Here is a 15,054-nt window from a genome sequence, read left to right as displayed (position 1 = left end):
TATGATGGCTACAGCCAATGTGTGATGAAATATAACCCAGATCATAAAAGACTCAGAATAAGCAGGTTACCTCAGAATTATTGCAATACCTCAGAGCATCTTTGGTCTTTGGAACTGCCCCATAATAAATTATCAAATGCTGTTACAATTTGGGGCCTTCCATTTACCACAGCAGTCTTTAAACATTACTCATACTACAATAATCTAAAATCAGTGTTAAGCGTCAAAAAGGTACTCCATATAGTCTTCCATTTGCTACGATATTTAACTCCTTAAGTGCAATTCTATGTTTAGTTCCTAAACTTGCAGGTCCTTCTGATACAATTCAATTTTGATGCACTTTCTGAAACCCCCTTCCGAACAAAACACTAACAGAGTACCAACATTATGTCATTTTATTCAACAAGCTTCCTCTGACAGATATTTTAAAAATATAAAATCAATTAAATATTGACAGATACATGCTGTAAACACAAAACATTCACAACAGATAAACATAAAAAGAGAAGGAGAGGTGAAAAGAATCTGGGCAGTGTAGTCTTACTACAACACACAATGGATTGGATCCAGAGTAACCTTAGTTGTACTTAGGTCCCACTTAAATTATATTAGTGATGACTTAAAACTAGTTGAATGTAACCCTTGCCGAAGGCCGACGGGGGAAGGGGAATAGGATGGAAGTGTGGCTTTGCCATTGGGGAAGTGCTCTGCTGACTGGACATCCCATCTGCCTTAGAGGCCCCTCTAAGCCCCCAGGAGCCATGGAAGCAGTACGGCCAGTGTTTCCCCCCATTTGTGATGGGATCAACTGGGGGTGACCTTTGATCCACTGCATCCAACCCCCTTTGCTTGTACAGTCAACATACTGGGCTATCTATTGATGCTGGCCTGAACCTGCTGTAATTAATTTCCCTCCCATTGAAACAGGCGGGAGGAAAGGTTTTAAAAACAAAACCAATCCCCGTCAGCATGGAAGGGTGATGGCGGTAGCAACACCTTCCAACTCCCAACATGGCCAGAGCAAGCTGCTAGGGATTTGGGAGTGGAGATTGCCTGCTACTTAACTCTCCACCTCATCCCACTTAGGATTGCTCTCCTATCTTTGATCCAATTTACTGGCCTAAATGGAAAGAAAGAGAACAAAGACAGCGTGGGAGGGAAACCTCAACACAAGTAATGGGACCAGTGAGCCATTTACTACGTACTTCCAAATATTCCAGGACTACAAATGGAACACACTTCGAACCATTGCAAGCAAGGCTTTTAATTGCTTCTTTATGGCTGTTGAAGCCTTTTTCTATGAAAGGCTGGATTTGTGCAAAGATGATCAGCTTTACAATCGCTCTCTTCTGTTTAACACTGTGACACATGTTCCGCTCTTGGTCAACAGCGGACCATGCAAACTTTCGAGACAATAGACGACCAACATACACGGTAAGTGCAAATTGAAAAGTAAAAGCTGTCTAATCAAGTTGCTTGCAAACCTATTGCTTTCACTCAAAAAATAATAAAAAATCAAACCCTCTACTTTTCTTACAATTTCTTAAAAAATGCAGTACTTCTTGAAGATTAACACAAACACCAGCTGACTGAGGTAAAAGTATGTCCCATTTCTTGGAATGGGTTATAGCACACATTCTCAATACTACTAACTCCACAGTCTCTTTCTTTTTGGCTATTGGTATCTGTACATTTTTGGTTACCCTTCATTTCACCCAACTCCACTCAAACACAAATATTACCTATTTACATTGGTTGGTTTCTTTTGTAAACACTGATGTTGTCATTTCCAGACTTTGGGTATGACAAGGGAACCCTGGGACCCAACCTATTATAGCACAGTTCAACAAATTCACATTTTTGTATACTCGCTCACTTAAAGGTCGCTAATATTTGTTTTCCAAGCGAAATGGCTTTACAAACATCAGATTCGTCAAAAGACATAAAATTAACTTCTCAGGGTACGAAACTTTGGCTTTCTCAGGCTAAGCATTGGCTGCTTAATTGTGGGCCTGTCTTCAAACAGGATGGCTTCACTTTCTGTGGTTGGAAATCTGCTTCGATAGATCTCGGGATACTCTTTCTGAAACTGAGGTACAAGATGCCATGTTAGTCATACTGAAGTTACAAAAAACGAACACAGTGCTACAACCAAGTAATAAGTCTTATAAAGACAGGGGTGGGCAGGGAGGTGGCCAAGTTTGCTTTATTTTCTATTTATTTTATTTATTCAATTTTAACATTCTACTTTGCTACAAAATACTGGCTCAAGACTCCTTGCTATCCAGAATGAAACAATTCTTTCACTGGCAACCAGCTAGCTACAGAGCAGGAACTTTCAACGGCATGATGTCCTTTTGGCTGAATTTAAGAAACAATTCAAGCCCAACAAAGTCCCCATTACTACGAGAGAGTACAGAGAATAACAACAACAACTTGGTGATTTAAAAGCTGCTTGCTTTAGAGCTGGACTCGAGTCATAAGACTTAGAAAGTTCTGGGACAAGTACAATTTTGTGTAGGGGGTTTGTCCAGGAAAAAAACAAACTCAAAGGTTTCTGCAGAAGAACAGAAATCCTCTGTATTAAGCTTCCAAAGATATTGTACTTTACCCAAAAGTAGATTACAGTAAACTGTGTGTCAGGTGACCTTGAATAAACCAAGCTAAACACTTGGGGGGGGGAACCTCCTACTTATTCAACCTAGCATGCACTTTTTCATAACAATTGTGAGGGTATATGTGTCATTTTAGAGTACTAGTAATATCAAAGCAGAGGTCAATTGCAAAAACAGCCCACTCACCATTAACCCTTTAAGCCCGAAATCATTTGCATACTAATTGGAGAGCAAATCATATTGGACAGTGGCATTTATTTCCAAGCCAACATGCATAGGATTTGGCTGGTGAAGGAGGAATAAATCTCTACTGCAGACTTGCTGTTGATCCATTAAAAAAATGAAAAGACACCCCCCCCCCTGTGTGACATCTTGAGGTAGGCTAGATATGATTCTGCATGCTGTAGACAGGGATTTCAAATCCCATAAAAGAATGCCATGTCCTCCCATTATGGAGTTACAACACAATCGTATTTGCACTGGCAAAGCAGCTGGCACAATGAACACTGTAGCACTAGAAAGTCCCTGTTCATCACAGCTGGGATGGGGGCGAATTTTGGAGGTCGAGAGGAGCAGCCACCTGCACCTCAACAGAAGTTCTGGTGTACTATAGGGACATCTCCTTAACACAGATAAGGGCCTAAGCAGAATGCTAATTAGCAGCAAGATTAAAGGGCCAGAGCTGTTATATTTTTGCCCAACTTGCCAGGCCTAAGGTGCCAACTTAACCTTTGTGGTATAAGCCTTGTTTTCACCACTACAGCTGAAGAGCCAGCAGTGATGGGGCTGTAGCAAGCTTCAGAAACAGATGCAGCTTTTTTAAAAGAAAAAAGAAAAAGATGCTGCTGAACAGATCCCTTTGTTCTCCACACTGCAAGCACCCATTTCCAGGCAGGCAATTTTCATCCAAACGAGAGTGCCAGAGGCAACTTAACTGTCCATTCTGCGAACTAAATGGCCACCTGCTTCCCAAATAACATTGATGCAGGTTTAACATCTTCTATTACCTGCTTAAGCGTCTTCTTCTTGTCTTTCACAGTTAATTTTCTGTCCTTAATGATGCTTTCCAGAAGCTCAGCAACTGCTGCCTGAGAGGTGAAAATCTTTTGTGCATCAAATTCCTGAGAAGTTATCCTCTCGCAGTAGGAGTAAGTTGGAAATATGGTGCTCAGTTCTTCCCCTAGGCACTCCATCTGCAAACAAAGATAATGTGAAGTTCCAGGCATTTTACACAGAGCTGGTTTGGTGCATTTGTTAAACAGCAAGCGCTCTCAACCTGACACTCCCAGTTCCAATCTAAGCCAGGGATGCACTGAATGGGTTTCAAACCAGGATTCTCTCAGCCCTCTCTCTATCTGTCATATGTGGATGATAATGATAATACTGACCTACTTGCAGAGGCTGAAACTCCCAAAGGGTAAGATACCAATGAACAATGGAATCAAAGTAAGATAAAAATATGACCCAATTTTCTAAAACCACAGAAGTACCCAGGGGCATTGGACGGAGAGTTATTGTACAGAGAACAGTTATAGTACAAAGTAACATAATGAAAATTTGATTCCTGTCAATAAATAATCAGGTCTGGAAGTCCACAGAATTCCCTGAAGACCAAACTGAGTACAGTGGTACCTTGGTTGTTGAACAGCTTGGCTCCCGAACGCTGAAAACCTGGAAGTAAGTGTTCCAGTTTGTGAACATTTTTCAGCAGCTGAACATCCAATGCGGCTTCCTCGGCTTCTGATTGAGTGCAGGAAGCTCCTGCAGCCAATCAGAAGCCACGCCTTGGTTTTCAAACGGTTCCAGGAGTCGAACAGACTCCTGGAACGGATTAAGTTCAACAATCAAGGCACCAGTGTAATAGCCAAAAAGCAACCAAATGATTTCTACAGAATCTTCGCCAGGAGCCAAACTATTACAATTGCCTGAAGATATGGGAAGAAAAGTACCTCAAGGATGCAAAACATCCTTAAGTTTAAGGGGCAAGAAATGTCAAGTTCTGCATTTTAAGTAGGAGTCTTAAATAGGTAACTTAGATGAATGTGTCCCAAGATCCAGACTGAGAAAAAAGACAGCAAGCTCAGTAGTTAGGATCTCTGCCTCATAAGACTTTTTTTTTGAAGCATGAAAGGCATGCTTCAACCTTTTCCCTCACCTGAGTAGTTTTTAAAATTTCTAAGTGTTCTTGTACAGCCGCTTGTAAATAAATCGGGACTTCTAGAATTTCTCGGTGATGATCCATTAGAAAGGAAACTAATCTTATGGCAAGCAACTCATCAAGATCGACCTCTTCTTCACAACACAATATACACCGAGAAAATGTCTGTATCATCTGGAAACATTTAAACAAACTGGTTAGGAAACAAAAGAATTGTACTGAATATTGTGGCAATTATTTGGGAAGGAAATGTGGTATCATGTTCCTTCCCAAGACTTATCCCCTTAACAGTAATAATGGCACAGAGGGGAAGACTGATAACATTGGAAGCCTAAAATATGACAGTTGTACAATGGAAAAATTTGGAAAGCAAGGCATCTTACCAAAGACCTGGTGCCCACTGAATCATGAAGTCGTGGCATATCAACATTTTCACTTATTCGAGAGATCATGCGCATCAAGAGTTGAAGTTTTCTGCGATTTGATGGAGGAAGCAATAAGCAGCAGATCTGCAGTGCTTCAATAGCAACTCTTTCTAAATGAGATTGGAGCAGCTCTAGTAAATTAAGAATTGGGGACAGACATTATTCTTGGTAACTGTATCAAAAGCAGAATTAGCAACTCTGCTAATTTCCCCGCATTACACAAAGGAAGAGTTTTACAGTAATTGATTCTATTCTAGCTAAGAAGTTAGTTATGTGCTCTATCCTAGACTGTTGTGCTAAGATCCTGAACTCGCTTCATTTTGCTCCAGTAATGCAGGTGAAGAGCAAAGCAAAGCAAAACATTATTATTTTAACACTGAAGTGTGCTAAAGTCGATGGGCCAATGGCCGAAATAAATTACCTACCTACCTACCTGTGCTAAAGTCCAATTACATAAAACCTTCTAGCTGGTTGTTTAGAGACTAGACGAGTGATTTAGCAGTCTGTGCCCAATAGCAGCTTTTCTTTTCTCTATACGTTGTTTGGAAGAGAGTTGCCCGGTAGCCACGCGAGTTACAAATATGCTGAATTACACAAATATAACAGCATTGACAGAAGAGATCACACACTTGGCATTAGCATGCACTATAGAAGATACTGATGCTTGCATGGCAAAATATTAGTTTTTAAAAATTACTGAACCTCAAAAGGCCACAGGAACTCTTTTGACAAATCTTGTCCAATACGTTTAGTCATTTAAAACCTTGGGGTTTGTGCAAAGAAAAAAAAAGGCAGAAAAACAAACTAGTTAGTAAATATAAATAAATAAATCCCATGCTCAGGAAAGCAATCTTACTTGTGCCAGTCAACATAAGGGAGCTGGGGGGAAGCGTGTTTTCTGAAAGTTGTGTTGCACTTTTGCAGAGTCTTTTACTGATGGCCATATCAGAATTCCCAGGTTTATTTCCTATTTTAGTAACTAGTGTAGTGGTACTTTGGGTTTTTTGGCCCAGATGGCCCAAAGGATGTGGTTTCACCGTGATCTCTGCAACTGGAGCATGGGCACTACACCAGCCAGAGCTGCTATTTCCACGTAAACTACGAGATCTGCAAAGTTGCTCTGATTTGTGGTTAACACTAGATAGCTCTTGGTCTGGAATACTTGATGCGGAAACTCTCCTGAAGCCACATGTTTGTTTTGGGCCAGCGACGTCTGAACAAAGATCCAAGAAACAGTCTGGATTACGCACAGAGTGAAACAGCTGGTCTCCATTACTTGCGAATGGTATATGAAGCCCAGTTTCAGAAGGTATTTTTAGTCCGTCTTTACTATACTTGCTTGAGGCGGTATCTGCAATTCCCTCCAAAGAGTAACACCTCGCCTTAAGTTTGAGAGGCATAGCTTGTTCATTTTTCAGTCTCGAAAGGTTCTGACAACTTCCACCTGCTAGTCGATGAACGGTGGCATGTTCACAAGGCACACTATCATGCTGCAACTTTTTATCATGTCCCTTTTCAGCTGTACACTTTACAGAAACTGTTTTGGAAGCCTCAGCTTTGTCCTTTTCGCCAGTCTTATGATGGAGCAAACTTAGCAGAAGGCATTCGGTTGACTTGAAAGAGTTTAAGGGTGGAGTTTTTGAAAGCGTCAAGTCATTCCGTGCACTAGATTTTCCACTGGATCTATTTGGAACTGCGATGCAGCCACACAAAACTATCAGAAAATGAAATACAAGTTCAGATGCAGGCGATGTGACAAGGCAACAAGACAAGCAACGTAAGTCAGAAAAGTTAAGCCAGAAATGTTAGTCATGTTGAAGAGAACACTTGCTCAGTCAGAGGATATTCAAAAACATAAGTGCAACAGATAGCTCAGATATGCAAGACTAAGGACACATAACAAGCCAGTCTGTGTTCAGCATTCAGTGCAAAGCCTAAGAACAGAAAACAAAGTTGTTAAAATTTATAATGAATTACTTGTTCTATTAAGGCATCCAGAGTTCACTCTGAAAATCTAAGATACACCAAGTGATTTCGCTTAGCCTATCTTCTCAAATGCCCATTAAAGTTTGGGGTGCCTCAGAACTAGAGGAATACGTACCCAGTATATTCACAAATAACTCATAGTACTGAAATGTAAGCAAAGGTTCGGGAAGACTAAGAAAATAGTCGGCAACTGTTTTGAATACATCTCGTTCAAAGCCCATGTACATTGGCTGGCTCGTGCCATTGCTTCTAGGCCCTAAAATACAAAAGGAAATAAATATCAGTAACATTGAACTCGACGTCAAAAATTCACAACAGGAAACAACACAAAGAGCTGTATGTGTGTGATCTTACAGGGCGGAGGACTCGAACCCCCTTTATGGTTGGGGTTAGCAGGCAGGATCTCCACCAGTAGAAAGCTCAGAAACAGCCATTCTGAAAGCGAAACCAGCCTAGGATTGGGCCCAATTGCTGCAGCTGGTACAGGGATGGGGTACAAACCTCCCCCCCTTCTGTATTCAGTGAGTGGCTGGTGTGTGGATGTGGCAGCCCCTCTGCTGCTCTGAAAAGCCCTGACGGCAGGGGTTAGGATTTCGGTCACAACCATCATTTTACATAATTATACAAATGGAATGATCTTCCTGAGTGAGTGGCAAAAATAAAGCTAGCTAGTCTGTCTGGCTGGGGTATGGTGGTGGATGGATCCCTGACATGATGTAACACAACAATTTTTTAAAGAACTGCCAGTGTACAGATCAGGCACAAATTTGTGGTGCATTTATGGAATTACAGTGTTACTATTTTGCTATTTTTTCGGCCTTAATTTCACTTATCTCATAAAATATTCTAAAAATCAGATTATCGGAAGCCCAGAATAAATAAGAGCCTAGCAGATGTCACCAATATAGTATTGGTACTTCTATTCTGTTTTCCATTTTTATTTCAGCACCTGACATTTCAAACAATGTGTGTAACTTACAGTTTGCCAAGCACTTCATAGCTGACAGTACCCAGTGAGGGAGGTCTTCTGCAAGGAAGGGGGTAGAGGAAGGAAGAGACAAATTGACCAGTTCTTAAGAGCAGACTTCACATATTCTTTCTATTTGTCCTGTTTCATCCATCATCTAAGGGCATATTCTGGAAGATATAACATCTCACTTTAACCCACATGCTACCCATGAGAAATAGCTGGGAATTAGACCAAGAGTTACCAGTTGCTCAAGGTCACTCTCATGGTTAATTTTCTAGCTTACCCTTAACTGACCCTTAACTGACATAACCAGTTTTAAAACGTGTAGTTTGAGAAGAAGCAAAAGTTCTAGACTTCCCCTTTGCTCTTTCTTCCCTTGTGCTAGGTTGTGATAATGAAGCATATTTAAATTGAAGTTCTGTTGAAATTATTATTATTGCATTTATCACCCACCATTCACTAGCACATCCCAGGGTGGGTTACAATTAAAAACTTGAAACAGTTAAAACAGATCACAATCACACAAAACGAGTGAGCTCTGAAAACACACGTCTCAGGTGTCAAAGGTCAGGCACGTCTTCAAAATTCACCGAAAGCTGAATAGTGAAGAAGCCAGGCACCGCCGCCCCCCAATGTGGAGGGAATTCCACAACTTAGGGGCTTCCACAGAGAATGCCCTCGCCCAGGGCACCCCGGAAACATCTGGGAGGGCCTGTAGGAAAGTTGGCCGATATCTTTCAAATTACTGAGGGCTTCATAGTAAACATGTGTGGAATTAATTATTACTGTAGATTTTAATACCAATGTTAAATTACCAGACAGGAGAAATACTGCACTTTCCATAATATTTAAAGGGGGGGTTGGAAATCAGGTTTTCAAATAATTGTACAGGACTTGCCTGATTTGTCTTGCAGAAGAACGACGCCATGTTTACTTGTATTAGTCATGTTGTATATTATGTACCGAGGAACTATTTGTGCAGGATGCAATAGTTCGTTGAGTGATGGCACGGATGGCACGCCTAAAATAGTTTGCAAACTGCAAGGAGGAAAAAACCACACCAGATAATTCCAGAACTGAGCACGTTACTTTTGGGGGGGGGGTGTCTCTAAAAAAGCACAGGCTTGCGAAAGGTTTCAATATATATTGATGTTCAAACATCTCTGAAATGATAAGCATATCATTTTACAGTGTTCTTAATGTTACTGCCTGCAAATCAAAACCAAGCTTTCGTGAAAATTTCATCACTGGGTGATCACAGTAAATAAATCATAGTATAGGGGAATGTAAATCCACTTTAGTGCCTAGTTCGAAATGAATTTTCCTGTGGTGTCTAAGGCATCATAATAAGCAAGGATACATCTGTTAAGCACAGACAGGTAAAGGACAAGGACACTAGAGAACGGGCATCTTCAAAAGTCCAAGAAAAGTTCCATGAAGTATCACAGAAGCCATGTTGATAAGTAATGCTTAACTATGATTTACCACTACTTGCGTGAGCTGCTGTGAGTTTTGGGCTCACACACTCCTCCCTCTGCTCATTATCAGCTATGCAGCCAGGAGGAGTTTGGCCGAGTTTAGTTTTGGTTTTCACAAAACCTGGCTTGGTATTACATATGAACCAGAGATTGTGGAGTAAAGCAAACTTTGTTAGTTAAACATGCTATCTTCATTATCCATGGCTTAAAAATAGGTTTTAAAAGAAATTAACCAGAGGAGCTTATCATTAAAATATAAACAGGGCCAGAGACAAAGCACACACGTTCTTCCCTAGAAGAAATATCTCTTCTTCCAAATACACCCTGTCTTTCCCAACTTAAGCTATTACAATAATCCATGCACTTTTTATGTTTTAGTAGGACAAGTGATCTTTAGAAATGCTAATATTTTAATTCAATTTGGTGTATAGGCTTGCTAAGCTCAAAATTTCCAGTACAGTGGTACCTTGGAAGTCGAACGGAATCCGTTCCAGAAGTCCATTTGACTTCCAAAACGTTTGGGAACCAAGGTGCAGCTTCCGATTGGCTGCAGGAAGCTCCTGCAGCCAATCGGAAGCCGTGTCAGACGTTTGGGTTCCAAAGAACGTTCAAAAACCAGAACATTCACTTCCAGTTTTTGATCGTTCGGGAGCCAAAACGTTAAGATTCCCAAGGCATTTGAAAACCAAGGTACGACTGTACTCAAAATGCTCTGCCAGCAATAAAGTATTCAACTTAAAAGGAGGCTTCTCCCAACAGAATGCTTTGAGAACCTCAGCTGACCATCGGGACACTACAATGATCTTTGTCCAAAAAGTTAACGATTCTCTCCTTAGGCACATTGGGAAATGATGGGAGGGAAAAAGATCATTTGTCACTGACTGTATCACAACCGTGTTTCTCCAAACTTCGTCTATGTCCGCTTGGGTTATTTGTCTGATGCACATATTTTTCCTGTCCTCTTCCATCATTTCACTTTCCACATTTTCTGTGTTCTCCTACAAAGGAACAATAATAAAAGGCATTATAAATATGTATCGTCAAGACTTTTACTCAAGAGTCAGACTATCTCATAACAACCCTTCTCCTCCCCATCCTTCCAGGAGTCTGGAAGCCAGAAGACCGCTAATGGATATTCACACAATTGCCCACCAGACAGTTAGCCGTTTCCACAATGTTTACAGCAATCCTGCAACGCCATAACTTAGGAGTGGGCAACTTGTAGCTTTCCCAGATGCTGTTGGACTACCGTGTTCATCAGCTCCAGCCAGCATGGCCACTGGCCCGGAGTTGGGTTCAAATCCCCAATCAGCCATGAAGCTCACTGGGTGACTTTGGGTCAGTTGCCATCTCTTAGCTTAGCCTACATCACAGGGGGGTTGTGAGGATAAAATGGAGAAGAGGGGAACCATCTATGCTGTTACACTGAGCTCCTTGGAGAAAGATCTAATGAATAAATAAATACTTAGCAGTAGGTCTGTGTTCCATGGGTTTACTGCCAGGTAAGGGTGCATAATGAGTCATAGAATCATAGAGTCCGAAATAACCTATTACCTTACATTCCCGGAATTCATATTTTTTGGGTGTTCTCCTGGAGAAATGTGGTAACTTAAATATCCTTTCTGTCTGTTTTGAAACATTATCTGTGCTCTCACTCAACGGATACCGACGCGGCAGAATTTTCACTGGGGAAACTGAAGGAAACCTGTAATTTTAAAACACAAAAGCTCAACATTGAACAGTAGCGTCACAGACTATTTTGAAACACAGTTTGCATTTCAAAGTAATTAAATATTTGGGAAAGCGTTCATCGCTCAAAAACATTTACAGTATAAAAGTCAACAATTTTCATTAAGGTAATGGATACATGTCACATACAAGTACTGAAATGGAGGAATTCTTTCATTGTATGTACAGGATAAAGTAAGCCCAGCATCCCAATTAGTTTGGCACAAGCCTAGTGCATATTATATCATACTACTAGATGCTGATCTTATGCTAGAGCTAATTTTCAATTCCATGTTACTCAAAGGTGGAAATTGTGAATAAATTAAAACCTCATTATTTTTGGTAGTAACACATGAAACAGGGGAAATCAACAGGTGTATATTCTTCTTCCTGCATTGCATCCAATCAACCCGATTTTCCAAGTTCTGTCAATATGGTTATATATTACCTGAACAAGTTATGGTTGTCATCCAGATTCTCTGAGCCCCATCTTCCTTTTATATCCTCTATCACATGATTTTTGAGAAATTTCCTTAACAGCTGAATAGTTTGCTGCCTAGTAACTTCTGGACCAAAATTACTGTTATTCTTCAGTAATTCATGAAGCCAGTCGATTGCTTCTGTTGCAGTAAAACAATTCCCATATTTTCTGAAGTGTTGCCTGTGTTTCCTTCGTGGCATTTCTGCCCGAAAATATTTAGTAACTTCATTCCACTACAAGGCAGAAGTAAAAATTAGGTTTTAAAAAACAACAAGAATAAGCTAACCAGAATCTGCAGTTTGGAATAGGTAATGAAACTAAGTTATCCACCACAAAATGCACCAATGCCCAAATATACCACAAACCTCGTGCTGTTTATCAAGGCATTATTAATGCATGTCAGAATCCCCATTTCCTCATAACGGCAATTGAAAATGTAGTAACATTCCTCCTTAGCTAGAAGGGTATTAACAAAGGGCTGATTACACATGGCAGTGCTGTGAAGTGTGGAATCTGCAGGTGTGCAAAGGAGGAGTCATATGATTACTCCACTCCACGGCTTCTTCAATATAGGCAATATAGGCAAATGTTTTGTCATGCCACCACGAATCACATATTCATTAATCACTAAACATATTCAAGGCAACCACCTTGTGTATGATGTTAAACATGCACTTCTAGGCAAAAGTGCAAATTAAAAATACCAGCTTCAACAGTGTGGAACTGGATAATTTTCTAAACATGTTTCGTGGCCCTAAATAGAAACCACTGCTGCATGTAGCAATCACACGTGGAGGACTTTACACCCCATGTCCATGGGGAATCAATAAGCTGTGACCCTCCATATCTTATTGGACTACAGCTCCCATTATCCCTGACCACTTGTCATGCTGGCGGGGACTGCACAATCCAACAATATCTGGTGGATCACAATTTTCCCTTGGGCGAAGAAGCCAGTTGCTGCTTACTAGCATGTGGACAAGGAAGAGAAAAACCTCCGCATGCCATGACTGTAGCGTGCAAAAAGAAATTAAAACAAACCACATCCCTGATGGCTTTTAAACTGGTAGAACCCCCCCCCTAAAAACCCTGCCCCCCCTGAAGGTTTTCACAATTTTCTTTGGTTCAAGTTTTTTTTATTGGTTTCAAGCACCTGGAAAGGATTTGGGGGGGGAGGGGAGAGAAACTCTTTCGGGGCCCCAAAAGGCAACCTTAAAAGAGAAAAAGTTCTTATTAAAGAACAAAACAGACACGAATACAAGCAGACACGCGAACTGTGTCAAGTGTGAAGCCGCCCCAACCGCGCACTCCGGGCTTGCTGGCTAATACACCGCTCTGCACTCATCGCCCCGGGGCGAGTCCCTCCCTCGCCGCTTTCTCCGCCCCGCTTACTAGCTTGGTGGCTCGGTAGGGACCCGGAGACACCACCCGGCCCTCCATAGCGCGCCCGGACCGAGGGAGGCGAAGGCTATGGCGAGCGACGCCAGGCAGGAAGGCAACTGCTGCCGGACGGTTTGAACGGCGCCCCGGAGCCTCTGATTGGAGGAGCGCGAGGTCATGTGACACGCGCGCACGCACGCGAAGGGCGGAAGGAAGGTGTGTTCTCAGCTGCAAAGGAGGCAGGAGGTGATTAATGGGCACAGTTCCCGATTTTTCGCCTGTCAAGGAGGACTAGATAGCATTACAGTATAGGGCGCACGCGGATGAGTTTACCGGCCGATTTGTACAATGGAGCGAAAATCGGCCGTGCTGAACTAGGGATAGGGTGGGGTGGAGTGAGAATATGGAGCTTTTCTCCACCGTCTCTTTTCAGTTCCAGCGGCCAGGGATGGATTCCATCGTTAAAGCCACGCTCAAGGGCGGCTTGCAACCTGAAAAATAAAATTGCACAACTACAAACGTATCAAAAAAGTCATAAACAATAAACAAAACATCAAAAAGTAAGCAAATGGGAAAAAACCCACATAAAAAGATATAAGGTAAAGATACAAAAAAAGGAGAGAATTAGTAGCAGCAGCAGCAGCAGCAGCAGCAGCAGCAGCAGCAGCAGCAGCAACAACACACACACACACACACACACACACACACACACACACACACACACACACACAAAGTAACGCTGACACAAAACCCCACACATACACTAAGTAGAAGAATAGAAACATAACCATCCACCACCACTCACGACTCTCCCTCTTTTCTTCCTAACCTAACATTGTATGTAGGTTAATATCATTAATTATCATTAATGTCTCATAACAAATGCAACTGAATTGTAGAAAACATAACTTGAAGAAAGAGACATCACACTGTTTTTGTATACTTAAGAAATCTTAATAAAAAACATGAAAAAACAACAATGCCTCCCACCAAGGCAATGTCGGGGCCTAGCCCAAGAGCCTGCTGAACAGCCTCAGCTTTTGTAGCTGTAGTCATCAAGGCCCTACCCTCCCAAGCCAGGTGGAAAAGGCTAGCAAAGTACTGTAAGGAGCAGGTCTTCCAGGATTCACGGACAATCCAGAATTGTTTCTCTCTGTGTGTACCTTCAGTTTATACAAAGAGTCAAGTGCCTTCTGCCATGGAAATGTCCCCACCCCCCATGCCATAGGGGGATTTGCTTTATCTTCTACGGTAGGGTTCATTGTACTAGTTACAGGTAGGTAGTTGTGTTGGTCTGATGCAGTCAAAACAAATAAAAAAATCCTTCCAGTAGCACCTTGGAGACCAACTAGGTTTGTCATTGGTATAAGCTTTCGTGTGCATGCACACTTCTTCAGATACATTGAAACAGAAGTCACCAGACCCTTATGTATAGTCAGAGGGTGAGGAGGGGGTATTACTCAGAAGGGTGGTGGGAATGGGTAATTGGCTGATAGGAGTGGTAAACCTGCTGATGACTGTTAACGACTGCAATTGGTCTTGCAGGAAAAAGCAAGGGCTGAGGTGCTAAAGAAAGCTTGATCATGTATAATGAGATAAGAATCCAGTGTCCTTATTCAGATCAGGTCTCTCCATGGTTTTAAGCTTGGTAATGAGTTGCAATTCAGCAACTTCTCTTTCCAGTCTGTTTCTGAAATTCTTTTGTAATAAAACAGCTACTTTGAGATCTTGTATAGTATGTCCTGGGAGATCGAAGTGTTCTCCTGCTGGTTTCTCTGTCTTGTGATTCCTGATGTCAGGTTTATGTCCATTTATCCTTTGGCGTAGGGTTTG

The 15,054-nt window shown here is 41.6% G+C and overlaps 1 protein-coding gene across 2 annotated transcripts; it reads right to left on the bottom strand.

The window, feature by feature from the left end:
- Positions 1 to 377: 377 nt before the first annotated feature.
- On the bottom strand, positions 378 to 13,372 carry DEPDC1 (DEP domain containing 1). 2 transcript variants are annotated; one of them, XM_035124202.3, is made up of 12 exons: positions 13,234 to 13,372; positions 11,809 to 12,074; positions 11,187 to 11,337; positions 10,515 to 10,630; positions 9,053 to 9,192; positions 8,164 to 8,211; positions 7,300 to 7,440; positions 6,055 to 6,912; positions 5,157 to 5,329; positions 4,771 to 4,947; positions 3,623 to 3,808; positions 378 to 2,089 (listed from the first exon to the last, which is right to left on the bottom strand). In XM_035124202.3, exons 1-12 carry the CDS (start codon positions 13,279 to 13,281, stop codon positions 1,949 to 1,951), a joined length of 2,445 nt encoding a protein of 814 aa, XP_034980093.1. In that variant the 5' UTR covers positions 13,282 to 13,372; the 3' UTR covers positions 378 to 1,948. The 2 variants fall into 2 exon arrangements, with proteins under 2 accessions (XP_034980093.1, XP_034980094.1); XM_035124203.3 differs by lacking the exon at positions 6,055 to 6,912 and having other exon boundaries at positions 13,234 to 13,371.
- Positions 13,373 to 15,054: the final 1,682 nt, after the last annotated feature.

This window comes from Zootoca vivipara, chromosome 7, assembly GCF_965207765.1.
Source record: "Zootoca vivipara chromosome 7, rZooViv2.hap1.1, whole genome shotgun sequence".
NCBI lineage: Eukaryota > Metazoa > Chordata > Lepidosauria > Squamata > Lacertidae > Zootoca > Zootoca vivipara.
The sequence above is the reverse complement of the archived record's forward strand: the minus strand, read 5'-3'. Positions and strand labels throughout refer to the sequence as shown.